We start from the raw sequence: 17,591 nt of genomic DNA, 5'->3' as shown, positions 1-17,591 counted from the left end.
GAAATATTTAATTTTCAAAACATGTATCAAACATTTATTTTTTCAGATATTATGAATTAACGATAGTAAATCTTCAAGATCTGGGAACTTTTCCTATTCCAGCAAATGAAATACTACCGAAAATAAGTTTATTATGTGATAAAACTATAGATTATCTCATTAAATATTGGTTAGCCGATGTTGCTGAACTTTTTTTAGAAAAAAAATACGCTTGGTCTTGTTTTTTTGAAAAACATTATAATGCATCTACAGTATTGATAGAAAAATATTTTAGAAGTGTAAATTCTCTTTTATCTATACAATTACGAATGATGATAATGAAAACATTAAATAATATTAGAGATTTTTTCATGGAATATAAAAGTGGAAATTATTTTGAGGGTGATTACAAAGATCTTATGTTTTACAAGTATGTAATCAATTTATTATCGTAATGTATATTAATAATGTATGTACATGTAATGTTCATTACAGTTACATTTTAGAAATCCTTTTATAACGATATCAGTAATACCAAAACTTGGTACTTTTTTATTAAACTGTAAACCAAGTGTTTTAGAAGTATTAGTAATAATATCACATTGTTTTGATAAAATTTTAAATGTTGGAACATTGATTCCAAAAATTGAAAGTATTTTATTTCCGGAATTGCAAAAAAAGGAATTTTTATTCTCTGTATCACGATATGAAGAATCGGTAAATGAAATGTTATTAACTTTAATATTATTAACTTTTTATGAATTAATTATCAAAGAAAAGATTATATAAGATTATATATTTTCCTATAAAATAAGAAATATAAAAAAACATAAATGTCAATTCCAAGAAATTTTTTATTTTTTTTCTTTATTGAAAGATAAGATGATCAAGAATACACAAGTGAGCTTTTTCGTATTATATAAAATAACATATTTAGATCGTTTAAGTTGATTTGATACATAAATAAAATTTTTTTTACAACAAACATATACAATAATAAAAAAAAAAACTTTTAAATTAACTAAGATGATATTCACAAATAAAGAATAAAAATCTAAATGGCTCGAAAAATTATTTTATTAAAAAGTTATAAACAATTTTTCGTTTTGATCAAAGTAACTGACATTAATATTAAATATAACAGGTTTTAAAAATAATTAATGATGTACTAGATGTTATTACTGTTCATATTAGCGGTCCTGACATTTATCTAAAATGTTATAAAAATTTATTATATTTAGTTGCTGGTCATGCTAAAAAAGTTTTAGATAATTTTTTTATGATCGAACCAATTCCATATTTACATGAATTTGAACAAAAAATAAAAGGATATGATGAGCTTAGACAAGAAATTTGTATTTTTCGAAACAAGGTAAAGCAAACATACGAAACATTAATACAAATGATATATATTTTACGATAACGATTACGATATGTCGTGATTTTTTCCCGATTTTATTTTATTGCATTTCATTTTAGATCCCTTTGAACATGATAGAGATTGACTGCACGATCGTAAATGATACTTTAAGACAAATTCTTTATGATCTTCGTATGCAAATCTGTGATTTCTTTGCAAATGAACTACGATCCAACAATCGTGAATTGTGTTCCGCTTTTGATGTAATAGCGGAAAATATTTCGCAAATGCCTGAAAAAACAAGAGATGTCGTTGAGTTGTACAATTATTTGTGCGAAAGTCGAGATACAACCTTGTTCAATTTAAAAAGGAAATTATTGCGTTCCGTAGAATTGATATTATTCCTTTTTGATTATCATCCACTCTCGGATGATGATATTTATTTGAATTCCCGAACTATCACATGGCCGAAAGAAATGGAAATCGTAATGGAATTAGCGAGTACGAGATTAAATATGAGAAAGGATTACCTGGAAGAAGTGTTACGTATAAAGCGGGATAATTTTGATCAAAAGATACGCGAGATACAATTGGCGATTGATCAATTTAAAAGAAAGGATCCACCTGTATTGACCATGGATGAAATGGAAATCGCAGTGGAAGAAATTGAACGTCTTTCCAAAGCAATGGAAGAGATTAGGAAGGAAGTTGAAGAGATCAACGAAGAAGAAGGACTTTTAGACATGGAATTAAGTCCGTATTTGGTAATTCCGATAATGTCAATGTTAGTCAATGCACTCGATACTCTTTGGCACATAGCATTAAATTTTCACAAGAATTATGACAAATGGTTCTACGGTCCATTTTTCAATCTCGATGCGGATGACATTAAAGACGAAGTTGACAACATCTGGCGTACATTATACAAATTGATTCGTATTCTTGCTGATATTCCAGGTGCACGAAAAATTGCCGAAATGGTCCGTGCAAAAGTGGATAAATTTAAGCAATTTATCCCACTTTTGCAAATTATATGTACCCCTGGATTACAGGATCGACATTGGAATTTAATAAGCCAAATAATACATGCAGATATAATATTGACAGCTGTGAGCAGTCTTTCGGACATGGTAGAGTTGGGGTTGTTGCTTCATATAGCTAAACTTGAAGAAATAGCTTCAGCTGCTATTAAAGAGTATACGCTTCAACAAAGTTTGAAAAAGATGAAGGAAGAGTGGTCAGAAATTGAATTTAAATTTGTACCGTATCGTGAAACCGGTGTTTTTATATTAACTGCTATTGATGATATTCACCAATTATTGGACGATCATATTTTGAAAGCTCAAACTATGAGAAGTTCTCCCTTCATAAAAGCTTTCGAAGAGGAAATGCAAATTTGGGAAAATAAATTGTTGTTGATGCAAGACATTATCGATCAATGGTTAACATGTCAAGCAACTTGGATGTACTTAGAACCTATATTTAGCAGTGAAGATATTGTACGCCAAATGCCGACGGAATCTAAGAATTTTCGTAGAATGGACAAGATTTGGCGTAAAATTACAGCGTACGCTTACGAACATACTTACGTGCTCAAAGTTACCGATATGCCGAACATATTACAAGAATTAATATTATGTAATTCATTATTGGACGAGATACAGAAAGGTTTAAACGAATATCTCGAGAAGAAACGTTTGTTCTTTCCAAGATTTTTCTTCCTATCAAACGACGAACTTTTGGAGATATTGTCCGAAACTAAAGATCCTCAGAGAGTGCAGCCTCATTTAAGGAAATGTTTCGAAGGTATTAGTAAATTACGATTTACCAAAGATGAAGAAATTATTGGAATGTTATCGGCCGAGGATGAATACGTTCCTCTTAGTGGTAAGATTTATCCAGCGGATGCTAAAGGAATGGTCGAGAGATGGTTGTGCCAAGTCGAAGCATTAATGATAGCCTCGCTTCGAGATATTGCCGAGCAAAGTATCATCGCTTATTTCGATACACCTAGAGAGGAATGGATATTCAGTTGGCCTGGTCAAATTGTTATTTGTTGTAGTCAGATACATTGGACTAGCGAAGTTTGCGAATCATTCGAAAATAAAACTACCGAGGAATATTTAGACCAGTGCAATCATCAAATTGAAAAAACAGTTACTATAGTTAGAGGTAGACTGGAGGCTGGCGCGAGGATAACGATAAACGCTTTAATCGTAATAGATGTTCATGCGCGAGATGTATTACGTCTACTCATTGAGAAAAAAGTAAATAACATTATGGATTTTGATTGGATATCACAGTTAAGATATTACTGGGTGGAACACAGCATTATCGTTTCTATGATCACAACCACGGTAGCATATGCGTTTGAATATCTTGGAAATACATCAAGACTTGTGATAACTCCGTTAACCGATCGATGTTACAGAACTCTAATGAGCGCTTTAAAATTAAATCTGGGCGGCTCGCCCGAAGGTCCAGCAGGAACTGGTAAAACAGAAACGGCAAAAGATCTTGCCAAAGCTGTCGCCAAGCAATGCGTCGTTTTTAATTGTTCGGAGGGGCTCGATTTTCAAGCAATGGGTAAATTTTTCAAGGGGCTTGCACAATCAGGAGCGTGGTCCTGTTTCGATGAGTTTAATAGAATAGACTTGGAAGTTCTTTCGGTGATTGCACAACAAATTTTAACCATACAGATGGCTATAAGTGCAAAATTGGAGACATTTATATTCGAAGGTACAGAATTAAAGCTGAACCCTACATGTTACGTTATCATAACAATGAATCCCGGTTATGCCGGCCGTCAAGAACTGCCTGACAATTTGAAAGTTCTTTTCCGTACGGTTGCGATGATGGTGCCAGATTATGCCATGATAGGAGAGATCACCTTGTACTCTTTTGGTTTTATAGATGCAAAAAATCTGGCAGAGAAGATAGTTCATACGTACAAATTATGTTCTGAACAATTAAGCTCGCAAAATCATTACGATTATGGTATGCGAGCTGTGAAAACCGTACTCATCGCAGCTGGAAACTTAAAGTTAAAATACCCTATACAGAATGAGTCTATTTTGGTTCTTCAAGCGATCATCGATGTCAATCTACCGAAATTTTTGGCTCAAGATATTCCTTTGTTCAATGGAATATACACGGATCTCTTCCCAGATACCATTTTACCACCTCCGCATCGCGAGGAATTAATAGAAATAATATTTATCATTTTAAACAAACGTAATCTTCAGCCCACGCCTTGGTACATAGAGAAAATACTTCAAATTTACGAGATGCTATTGGTACGCCATGGCTTGATGATCGTAGGCCACACCTTGAGCGGAAAGACTCAGGCGTATCAAGTTTTAGCCGAATCATTGGGCGAGTTATCTGGTAGAAGACGCGTTGTCATGAGAGAATTTCCAACGATTTACAAGATAATTAATCCAAAATCTATTACGTTGGATCAGCTTTATGGTAGTTTCGATCCGATATCGCATGAGTGGAGTGATGGTGTTTTAGCCAATATTTTTAGAGAGTTTGCGCAATCTATATCGGTGGACCGGAAGTGGATAGTTTTCGATGGTCCCGTTGATGCTGTATGGATCGAGAGCATGAATACGGTTCTCGATGATAATAAGAAACTTTGTTTGATGTCCGGAGAGATTATTCAAATGTCAGTTAAGATGAACATGATGTTTGAGCCGGCCGATTTGGAGCATGCCTCGCCAGCTACCGTTAGTAGATGCGGCATGATTTACATGGAGCCATCCGAACTTGGTTGGCACGCGCTATTTAATTCGTACAAAACGTATCTTAGGAATAAGTTACTTATCGAGCAGTACGAATTGATCGTAGAATTGATCGAATGGTTAACCAAACCAATTCTATTTTTTATACATATATATTGCAAAATATTTGTAGAGGTGTCAGAACTTCATATGTTTCTGGTAAATAAAAATATATTATTAATTTATTATTAACGTTAATTATATTAACGTTTAGATTCGATTAAAGTTTGTTTAAAATATATATATATATTTTATAAATATTTTAGTCTTTTACAAAACTTTTCACCGCAATGTTGGACGGAGAAGTACAAGTTAGTACAGTTTGGCTTCAATGCGTTTTATTATTCAGCTTAGTTTGGGGAATGTGTTCAACATTAACGAGCGATAGTAGAAAAATTTTCGACGTCTATTTAAGAAAATTATTACTTGGAAACGACGAAGAACATCCTAGACCGAAAGCGTTTAAATTAACGAAACAACAGATCTTCCCTGACAAAGGAACCGTTTACGATTGGATATATGATAAAAGAAATAATGGAACCTGGATACCATGGATGGACACATTATTACAGGTAATGAATGAACACTTTGACGTGTAAAATAATTTCATGTAATAATATATATATATATATATATATATATATAGACTTCTTTTCTACCGAAAACTATTTTTTATACCGATATAATTTAAATTTAACAATAAATTTAAATTTATATGCATTTTCATATTTTTTAGGAGTCTCTGTTACCAGATGTAAAATCCGAATTAATCGTGCCCACAAACGAAGTAGTGATCCAATATTTCTTCATGACTCATCTTCTCCACAGATCAATACCTATTTTATTTGTCGGGCCAACTGGCACCGGGAAATCCGTAATTGTATTAAATTACTTAGAATTTCTACCCAGAGATAGATACATTGAAAATATTATAAATTTGAGCGCGCGTACCACTGCAAATCAAACTCAAGAGATAGTAATGTCAAAGTTAGATCGTAGAAGGAAAGGTGTGTTTGGACCGCAAATGGGGAAGAAATGCGTTTTGTTCGTCGACGATCTAAGCATGCCAATGAAAGAAATATATGGGGCTCAGCCACCGATCGAGCTCATTCGTCAATGGATAGATCACGGCCATTGGTACAATCTAAAGGATACAACAACGTTGTATTTAGTGGACATGTTTTTGATCTGTGCCATGTTACCACCTGGAGGTGGTTCGAACGTAGTCACGCCTAGATTGCTTCGACACATGCAAATAATTGGTATCGATTTTTTCGAAGAAGTGACAATGAGCAAAATATTCTTTTCAATTCTCGAGTCACATTTCGCGAAAGGATTTTTGCCGGAAGTCTCGAGATTGGGAAGAATGGTAGTGAGCGCGACAATGGACATATATCTCGGCGCAATACGAACGTTTCTACCGACACCTGCAAAGAGTCATTATACTTTCAATTTGCGCGATTTTAGCCGCGTTATCAAGGGTATACTTTTGGTCCCAGGCCCTAGGATAAAGGAGCCGGATAAATTAATCAGACTTTGGGTTCATGAAATATACAGGGTTTTTCACGATAGGCTAATAGATACCGCCGATCGGGAAAAATTGTTCACAATGGTTCACTTCACTTGTTACGATCAATTACGTCAACCGTTGGCAAAAGTACTCGGTAGACTGTTAAAAAAAGGAGAGAAAGACGTTACGAGTTCTCACATGCAAGATCTGTTGTTCGGTAATTACATAGATCCTGACGCTGTTCCCAAAGTATACGACGAAGTGGAAGACTTGTACGATTTGCAGCAAAAAATGGAATATTATTTAACGGAGTACAATATGCTTTCTAAAACGCCGATGCCGTTGGTTTTGTTCAGATACGCCATTGACCATATTTCTCGAGTTTCTCGAATATTACAGCAAGAAAATGGACATGCTCTTTTAATAGGAATAGGTGGATCAGGGAGAAGTTCTTGCGCTAAATTAGCGACACATATGAGCGAATACGTTCTCTATAATATAGAAATTACCACGACTTACGAATTTTCGGAATGGAGAGAGGATGTGAAGAATTTGTTGTTGCGCGTAGGATGCGATGGAAAATCTACTTCTTTCCTTTTCGGTGACCATCAGATCAAAGACGAATTGTTCGTCGAAGATATAAATATGATTTTGAACACGTCCGACGTGCCAAATTTATACGATACCGAGGAAAAAGCTCAAATTTTGGATAAAATGTCGACCATAATGCATGCCATAGGAGGGAGGAAAATCGAGGTCACTCCTATGATACTTTATAACTTATTTCTCGAAAGAATAAAGAAATGTCTCCACTTGATCTTAACGATGTCTCCTATAGGAGATAAATTTCGAAATCGTTTGAGAATGTTCCCTTCGCTGATAAATTGCTGCACCATTGATTGGTTTACCATTTGGCCCGAGGATGCCCTGGAAAAGGTAGCACGAGTTTCGTTACAAAATATCAATATCAGTTCGAGTTTACGAGAAAAATGTGTTAATATTTCACAAAAGTTCCATATAAGTATCTCATTGGCCAGCGAGGATTATTTTATCACGCAAGGTAGAAGGTATTACGTAACACCGACCAGTTTCCTACAGCTTATCAAATCGTTTTGCCAATTGTACGATCGGAAAATAGAAGAGATCACCGCGCAGCAAAGGCGATACGAGATGGGATTGGAAAGGTTGGATTTCGCAGCGAACGAAATAGCATTAATGAAGGAAGAACTTCAAGCGTTGCAACCAAAATTGCTAGCTCAGTCGGAATTGAGCAACCAACTGATGATCAAAATCGAACAGGACACTATCAACATCGAGGCGAGAAAAGAAGTCGTGGCTGCCGAGGAAGCTTTGGCGAACGAGGCCGCTGCCGCTGCACAAGCTATAAAGGATGATTGTGAGAGTGATTTGGCCGAAGCAACGCCTGCGTTGGAAGCTGCATTAGCCGCGCTGGATACTTTGAAACCGGCGGATATCAGTATCGTACGAGCTATGAAGGCTCCACCGGCAGGTGTAAGATTGGTGATGGAGGCTATTTGCGTTTTGAAAGGTGTTAAACCTGACAGGGTCACCGACCCGGCGACCGGCCGAGTCGTGGAAGATTACTGGCCAGCTTCCATAAGGATATTGGGCGATTTGAAGTTTCTCGACAGCTTGAAGAACTTTGACAAGGATAACATACCGCCGGCGTATATGAAGATAATTCGGGACAAATTTATAAACGACAGAAGTTTTCAACCCGAGGCTATCAAGAAAGTTTCGACGGCTTGCGAAGGTCTTTGCAAATGGGTACGAGCGATCGAGGTTTACGATCGAGTGATTAAAGTCGTTAAGCCTAAACAAGTGATGCTGGCAGAGGCCGAGGCTGCTCTTGCCAAACAAATGGAAGCTTTGAACGCTAAAAGAGCATTGCTTCTGGAAGTTACTCAGAAATTGCAAGCGTTGAACGATGAATTTGTCGAGTGCATGAAAGAAAAGAAGAAGCTCGAGGATCAGATTGATTACTGTATGAAAAAGTTGGAAAGGGCTGAAAAATTGCTAGGCGGTTTAAGCGGGGAGAAACATAGATGGCAGGAAACGGCTATTATGCTAGGCGCGAGTCTGTATAACGTTATCGGAGATGTTTTGTTATCTTCAGGGGTAATTGCTTATTTCGGAGCTTTCACCGTAGAATATCGAAATAAATTAATCGAGGAATGGCATAAATCTTGCGTGGAAATAAAAATCCCATGCAGACAAAAGTTTGATTTAATCGATATTTTGGGTAAATCGGTGGAGATCAGAGCATGGATAATTTTTGGTTTACCAGCGGATCATTTTTCCGTTGAGAATGCTATAATCGTGAAAAACGCGGATCGATGGCCGCTTATGATCGATCCGCAAAACCAGGCAAATAAATGGGTAAAAAATATGGAGAGAGAGAATAATTTGGCGGTGATTAAACTGTCTGATCCAAATTACGTGAAAATAGTAGACACTGCTATACAGATTGGCATACCTGTTTTGTTGGAAAATATTTTTGAAGAAATAGATGCGATATTGGAACCTGTGCTTCTCAAAAACGTTTATAAAGAACGTGGTGTTTTATATATAAAATTTGGAGAAAATGTTATCGAATATGATCCTAATTTTCGATTTTACATTACAACGCGTTTAAGAAATCCTCATTATTTGCCAGAAATAGTTGTGAAAGTAACGTTGTTAAATTTTATGATTACACCTCAAGGACTTAAGGATCAATTATTAGGTATCGTCGTAGCCCGAGAATTGCCTGTTCTCGAAGAACGAAAGAATCAATTAATCGTGGAAGAAGCGAATAACAAAAGAATATTGGAGGAAATAGAGAATAAAATTTTAGAAGTTTTGTCTGTAGCGGAAGGGAATATTCTCGAGGATGAAACGGCTATTACAATCTTGTCGACCTCAAAGAGATTGGCTGAGGAGATCGAAGCTAAGCAAAAAATAGCTGCTAATACGGCGTTAGAAATTGATTTCGCCCGTGGTAAATATAAACCTGCTTCCGAGCATGGTTCCGTTTTATTTTTTTGTATTTCCGAATTAGCAAATATCGATCCTATGTACCAATACTCTTTACCGTGGTTCATTCACCTGTATGAAATGTCGATAGCTAAAAGTGAACATAGCGATGATCTCGAGATTCGAATAAAAAGCTTAAATACATATTTTACGGCTAGTATTTACAGAAACGTGTGCCGTTCTTTATTCGAAAAGGATAAATTGATATTTTCTTTCGTTTTATGTATCGGCCTTTTACGTGCCGATAATAAAATCGAAGAAGATCTTTGCACATTTTTATTAGCGGGTGATGTAGTTCTGGACAATCCTTACCCTAATCCTGATCCTTCTTGGTTAAGCGATAAATCTTGGGCCGATGTAGTTAGAGCTACAAATTTGCCTAACGTTGAAAAATTAAAAAAATCTCTCGAGACGCACACACTGCAATGGAAACATTATTTCGACTCGATTAATCCTCAAGAGGAGATTTTGCCAGAGCCGTATCAGGATGAGACCGAGACTTTGAGAAAGTTGGTCATACTTAAATGCATAAGGCCAGATAAAATTGTAGTTGCTGTGCGAATGTTTGTTGCACATAATATGGATCGTTCTTTCATAGAACCTCCTCCGTTCAATCTTCAAGCATGTTATAACGATTCAACCAACGTGAGCCCTCTTATTTTCATTCTTTCTCCTGGATCTGATCCAATGGCGAGTTTAATCAAATTTGCGGAAGATTATGGAATATCAAAAGAGCATTTAATGACTATATCATTGGGACAAGGTCAGGGTCCTATAGCTATAAATATGATAAATAAAGGGATACAAACCGGAGAATGGGTAGTTCTTCAAAATTGTCACTTGGCAATTTCTTGGATGAAAGAATTGGACGCAATTTGCGATGAAATTATTACACCAGAGAATACGCATGATAAATTTCGATTATGGTTAACCAGCTATCCATCCAAGGATTTTCCAATTTCTATATTGCAAAATGCAGTCAAAATGACTAACGAGCCGCCAAAAGGATTGAAGAGTAATTTATTGAGGAGTTATATGAATGATCCAATATCGGATTCAGTTTTCTTTAATCTTTGTACTAAAATAAGTCATTGGAGGAGCTTACTTTTTGCTCTATGCGTCTTTCATGCTGTTATTCAAGAAAGACGTAATTTTGGACCATTGGGTTGGAACATTCCTTATGAATTCAATGAATCAGATCTTCGTATTAGTATTTTACAATTGCAAGTAAGTTTACGAGCATGAGATATATTCGTATAGTATCATAATGGTACAAGTATTAACTATTTTATATAGAAAATAATTAAAAATAATTAATTAATAAATAATCAAGAAATATTATTTTATACATCAAATGTAACGTCTTTTTAAAAATTATTCTATAACAATTTTTTATCTTTTCTCTTTTTTTAGCTATTTTTAGACGATTATGAAGAGGTACCATTTGATGCACTTCTTTACTTGACTGGTGAATGCAATTACGGTGGTCGTGTGACTGATGATAAAGATAGACGTTTGTTAAATACGTTATTACGAGAATATTACAATGAGGAAGTTCTTATCAATCCACAGTAAATTATACGCTTTACATATATATATTTTTTATTCATTCGAGAATATATTTTACTTTAAATGAACTTTAATATATACTTTAATACATCAACTTTTTTAACTATTTTTAATACAGATATTGTTTTTCACCAAGTTGTATATACCGTTTACCAGAAAATACTGATCATCATGGATGTTTAGATTATATTTATAATCTACCTATTACTCAACACCCAGAAGTATTTGGTTTACATGAAAATGCAGATATAACAAAAGATAATCACGAATCATTGCAATTACTTAGAGGAGCTTTGTTGACACAGCCGCATATTACTGGAGTGGGAGTTGAAAGGGATATCGACGAAATGGTTTATAATTTATGCGATGATATTTCATCGAAATTGAAGATAAAATTTGATATTATAGCAGTAGCTAAAAAATATCCAGTACTCTATATAAATAGTATGAACACGGTTCTGCGTCAAGAACTTATTAAATTTAATCATCTTGTTGATACGATTAAAATAACATTAGCTGATGTACAAAAAGCCATTAAAGGATTAACTTTGATGTCCTTTGAATTAGAAGAAATTTTTTCGAGTATGAGTATCGGTAAAGTGCCGCTTACTTGGAATAAAGTGTCTTATCCTTCTCTAAAACCGTTAGGAAGTTATATTAATGATTTAATAGAGAGATTAAACTTTTTTCAAAATTGGATTGATTATGATGCACCAATTGTATTTTGGATATCTGGATTTTTTTTCACACAATCTTTTCTTACGGGTGCTTTACAAAATTATGCCCGCAGACATAAAATTCCAATTGATAAATTAGATTTTGAATTTGAAGTAACCGAGTTTGAGACTGATATCGACATTGCACCATCTTATGGCGTTTACATAAAGGTAAGATTTTTATTATTATAATTAAATAAAAAAAAAAATTGAAAATTGTAAGGATATAGAATAAAATTGTAAGGATATAGATAAAGAAAAAAAAAAGAATGAACTATCGGAGAGATGAACTTATGGCGCTATTATTTATCCGAAAATTCGAATAATATATTAATAATGGAAAATGAACGCGTTAATGAATATTTTGAGATCGATATACTTTTATATCTATACTAGAATTAATAATGTGCATAAAGAAACTTATGTATTAAATTTTCTTAAGAAATAATATTCTTTTAAGAAATAATATAAGAATCAAATAGTATATAAAATTTTTATGATAGTATTATTATATATTAAAGGAAATTAATTTATTTATAATATATAAAATTATCTTTAAAAAATTTATTTGAATTTTTAGGGTCTATATATGGAAGGAGCAAGATGGAATAGAGAGATAAAAGAAATTGACGAATCTAAACCGAAAATAATGTTTGATCTTCTTCCTATAATATGGTTGAAACCTGGTATAAAAGCTGAATTTATTATTGAATTCATGTATCATTGTCCTGTATATAAAACAAGTGAAAGACGTGGTGTTTTAGCTACTACTGGTCATTCTTCTAACTTTGTATTATATATTTTGCTCCCGACGAAAGTCAAAGAATCTCATTGGATTAAAAGAGGAGTAGCTTGTTTATGTCAATTAGATGATTGAATTATCAAAAAAAAAAAAAACATAATTTACAATCAATTTTATCCATATATATGTCAAAATAATATTAAATTTAAAAATTATACATAGAAAAATATATAATATAAAAGAACATTTTTGTTTTTATTATTTTTCTAAAATTGATCTGCTATTTTATATATTTATAAATATTTTATATGATTCTTTTATCTTTTTTTATATCCGATGGATATATGATATAATAATGTACTAACACAGTTTATTTGAAATAAAAAATTTATGCACCGTTTCTCAAATGGATTATAAAATAAACATAAGAATAAATATCATAAAAATAAAATACATTCGTGCAACATATTTATTTTCAATAGATATTATTAAATATAATTTGTGTATATATATATATATATATATATATTATTGTTATTATATAAAAATATTTTTTTTAAGTTTCAATATGTTTCTTATCGAGCATATTAAATCAAGTAAAATAATTTTCTCAAAGTAATTTAATCTTCAGGATATGTAACTCCAATCTGTTTTCGAATCTCATCTTCTAATTGTGCAATTAATAAAGAAAGATTATGTGGTACTTTAGGACTTTCAATCATACCTAGAATGAAAAAAGACTATTAAACAAACAATTTTTAATTAATATATAGAATTAGTATACCTAAATTTCATCAACTAATTATTTGAGTGATTCGAAAACGATATTATGTCATCGTGCAAATAAAATTTTTTTAAAATGCTAAAATAAAATATATTTTAATTTTTCTTCTTTTTTTAAATTAATCAAAATAAAAATAATTTACTTTTACATTTCAATAATATTTTTTTATTAATTTAAAATAAATAAAAAAAAACAATACCTTTTAGAATACAATTGCGAACTTCATTGGCTTCATAACTCAATCCAACACTATTAATAAAATTAAACTTGGATTTAGTTTCAGGAAGAGAAACATTTACTATTTCATTCGGCAATTCTACAGTCGTCGGACACCAAAACTTTGGCACTTTTATCATTCCTTTCGTACCAATAATATAAGCTTCATTGGGCAAATCAACTCGGGAATGAGTAAGAATAGTTGCAGTATGATTTCCTTTATAAAGAAAACTAATAGATGTAGATTGATCAACTCCTTCTTCGTTCAAACAACCAGTAGCTTGTACAGTATGAGGCATTTCATTATCAAATATTAAACAAGCAAACTGTATTCCATATATTCCTAAATCCAATACAGTTCCTCCTCCCAGATTTTTTATACTAAGCAAAAAAAAATATATTTTTTAATATAATATAATAAATTCGAAAGTTAGGATATATTTTCTACAGCAGAATATTCAAAAACATCATAAATTAAATTATGTTTATTAATATATAAATTTATTTTTGCAATTTTTGAAATTTTAATTATTTTAATTATTTAGATACATAGAAATTTATAGAAATTTTTAAGCTTTTTATTTTTAATATAAAAAATGATCATTACGTACTTCAATCGTTCAACATCAGGCATTTTAAATCCAAAAGATACTAAAACTTGATAAATTTCTCCAATACTTCCAGATTCAATTTCTTTTTTAACTATTTCATATATAGGAAAACATCTACTCCAAATACCTTCCATTAAAAACAATTTCTTTTCTTTTGCTAAATTTATTAATTCTGTTGTTTGCTTTAGATTCATAGTTAAAGGCTTCTCACATAAAACATGTTTTCCATGATTTAACATTAATTTGGCAATTTCAAAGTGTTGAGGATGTAACGTTCCAATATATACAGCATCTGTAAATTTGAAAAGAAATACTATAAAAAATATATCAATATTAAAATAAAATTATGGACTATAAAATTTTTGTAAAATTTGTTTTAAATAAGTTGCTGAACAATAGTTTTTTGCCTGATAATGGTCGATTTTAAACAATTTAAAACATAATTTTTTTTTATATATTTAATGTCTGATTCGGTCGATTTTGACAAGTAATCGAGTTGTTTTCTAGCGATCATATCAAAAATAAATTCAAATTCTATAACATTAATTTTGATTTAGAATAGATATAATATATAAGACTTCTTGCTAATATGAATATATAATTTTCTGATCCATAGAAGACAAACATATTTCATGATGAACTTTTTTGAAAGCAATAATACTTTTTTTTTAAATCTGTCATCAATTAATAAATAATATATCATTTTAAATGATTTATAACTGCATCTTCAAAGATTATCTAAATCATTTTTAAAATCTTCGCGCCACTTTTTTTAAATATATAACAAAATTTAATCGCTAGTATTATTACATGATAATAAGTATAACTAAATAATTACAATAATTAAAATAGTAAATAATTCAGTTATTTGAAAAATTAAATAATTAAAATATGAATAATTCTCCGTAAAAAAAATAATTTCTAAAAATTTCAAATTTATATTTTTTTACATTTTATAAATAAATAAAATTTTTTGATTAGATTTTATATAATTTTAAGAAAAACTTATAATTTTTAATGTATAACAGACCAATATCATTATCCTCCGCTAATTTTGTATAACTGTCGAATGCTTTTTTAATTTTATGCAAACTAGAAAACTTTTGTGCTCTTGATAATTCACGTGCTGCTACTGCAACTACTATATGCTCAGATTCTGGTAATGTTTGTAAAGATGATACGAAATCATGTGATATTTTTCCAGCACCTGCTATACCCCAATGAATAGCCATCTGTAATAGCGTAATTAATAAATAATTTAATCATTTGATATTAATGATATATAATTATGTAATTTTAAATTTATAATTTTTATTTAAAGTTATATACAAATATATGCTATCGCGTACGCGCGCGCGCGATGTGTGTACCAAGCGCGAGGTATGCATATATATTATGTATTTTTAAATAAAAAATATAAATTATAGCATAATCGATAAGAAAATAATTTTATACATAAATAAGTACAAAATAAAAATATTTTTGATTATTCTTTTTTTGTTCCAAAGAAAAATAATGTTTAATATAAATTATAAAATAAAATTTAAACAAAAATCAAATCATTAAACAAACACATATATGTATAATATTTCAGTTTTAATATATAGATATTATAATATTATAATAATAATATATTATAATATTATATATCATATCTAATAATAAGTATTATATCTAATAACTTTTGAAAATGATATAAAGCATTTTTAAATTATTTTTCTACTGAATACATAAAAAAAAAAAATTTAAATATTTTCAAAATATGATTTTTATTATTTTTACATCCATTGGAATTTAAAAACAATCGAAAAAAATTTTAATTAAAATTGAATGTTAAATAAAAGAATAAATAAAAGAAAATAAATTTACAAATAAATATTATTTATTATTTTACATAATATTATTAATGTTAAATAACTTTTTCATTAAAAAATTTAATATGATAATAATAAATGAAATCAATTAATTTATTTAGATATTGTTTTTAAAATATAAAATAAAAAATCAATTTTAAAAAATATTTTATATATATATATATATATATATATATTATATCATGATAAATTAAATATTAATGATATAAATAAAATCAATAATCTTTTTATTTGATAAAAATAAATTAAAGAAATTATTAACTATATTTAAATAAATTAATAAAATTAATTTAAATAAATTGTAACTTACAATGCTTAAAAAATGAATACAAAATTATATATTTCTTTCTACTTTATAACTTCATATGTTACAAGAAAAACTTATATATAAAAATCATTGACTTTCAAATAACCTTCTTAAGATAATTTATAAACGTCATAGATTAAGAGCTATATAATCAAATATGTATCATACAATATTATATACAAAAACTTTTTAATACATAATTATTTTTTTTTAAATCAAAATGTTGTAAAAATATATATATATTAAAAATATTTAAAAAATTATATTTAAAAAATAATTATCCTATTTTAAATAGTCTTACAACAACAACAACAACAACAACAACAACAACAACAACAACAACAACAATAATAATAATAATAATAATAATAATAATAATAATAATAATAAGTTAATTAATTAAAAATAAACATAAAATAAAGTATAGAAAAAATAAAAATATAATTTTTAATAGAATAAATATATTATATGTTTTTTTATTTATTCTTATTTTTAACGTGCATAAATATTCAATTCAAGAAAATATGATATATAAATATAAATATATATATAAAAATACATACTGTGTTTATAATTTTTTTTTTCACTAAAATTACCTTTAAATTATCATAATTCCGAAGTTTTGTTTAATTTTTTTAATACTTTTTAATATTAAAAAATAACGCTATCTTTTTTAAAAGTGCTTAAATTTGTCATATATTTTTGAAAAAATAATAAATTTTAATCAGTGATTTAAAAAATAGCAAATATTGTACATGTATTATATTAATATATAACAAATTATGATCCTTGCTAACCTAAATAAGAAGTATATTCAATATTAAATAATAGAAATAAACAAAAAAATATTTTTTTTTAAAGAAATGAAAGAAATATCACATACTTTCTCTGATGATCACACACTAATAAGAATAAATATAAACAAGAAAAAAACAAATAATAAAAGAGGGACAAAAATAGAATAAAAATATTGAAATCAGCGCCATCTATAGAATGCCGCAAATGAAACATACATAAAGAAAGGATAAAAAATAGTGAAAGAAGAATAAAGATATGATAAGATTGACTATCAGCACCATCTTTCATATATGAAAAATATTTT

The 17,591-nt window shown here is 30.0% G+C and overlaps 2 protein-coding genes across 5 annotated transcripts; one reads left to right on the top strand and one right to left on the bottom strand.

Moving 5' to 3' along the window:
- The first annotated feature begins 1,222 nt into the window (after positions 1–1,222).
- LOC122714591 (dynein axonemal heavy chain 3-like) lies at positions 1,223–12,224 on the top strand. The gene is made up of 6 exons (XM_043936063.1): positions 1,223–1,351; positions 1,459–5,283; positions 5,391–5,696; positions 5,861–10,897; positions 11,084–11,241; positions 11,358–12,224. The coding sequence occupies exons 1-6, from the start codon at positions 1,259–1,261 to the stop codon at positions 12,145–12,147; spliced, it is 10,209 nt and encodes a 3,402-aa protein (XP_043791998.1). The 5' UTR covers positions 1,223–1,258; the 3' UTR covers positions 12,148–12,224.
- A 928-nt stretch (positions 12,225–13,152) lies between these two features.
- On the bottom strand, positions 13,153–17,496 carry LOC122714576 (trans-1,2-dihydrobenzene-1,2-diol dehydrogenase-like). 4 transcript variants are annotated; one of them, XM_043936028.1, is made up of 5 exons: positions 17,373–17,496; positions 15,339–15,540; positions 14,309–14,600; positions 13,681–14,078; positions 13,153–13,421 (listed from the first exon to the last, which is right to left on the bottom strand). In XM_043936028.1, the coding sequence occupies exons 2-5, from the start codon at positions 15,538–15,540 to the stop codon at positions 13,318–13,320; spliced, it is 996 nt and encodes a 331-aa protein (XP_043791963.1). In that variant the 5' UTR covers positions 17,373–17,496; the 3' UTR covers positions 13,153–13,317. The 4 variants fall into 4 exon arrangements, with proteins under 4 accessions (XP_043791963.1, XP_043791961.1, XP_043791964.1 ...); XM_043936026.1 differs by lacking the exon at positions 17,373–17,496 and adding an exon at positions 17,086–17,131; XM_043936029.1 differs by lacking the exon at positions 17,373–17,496 and adding an exon at positions 17,053–17,084.
- Positions 17,497–17,591: the final 95 nt, after the last annotated feature.

The sequence above is a fragment of the Apis laboriosa genome, unplaced genomic scaffold (genome assembly GCF_014066325.1).
Source record: "Apis laboriosa isolate Shangri-la unplaced genomic scaffold, ASM1406632v1 scaffold33_cov142, whole genome shotgun sequence".
NCBI classification, from domain to species: Eukaryota; Metazoa; Arthropoda; class Insecta; order Hymenoptera; family Apidae; genus Apis; species Apis laboriosa.
Note: the sequence above shows the minus strand (reverse complement) of the source record. Positions and strands in the feature narration are given on the sequence as shown.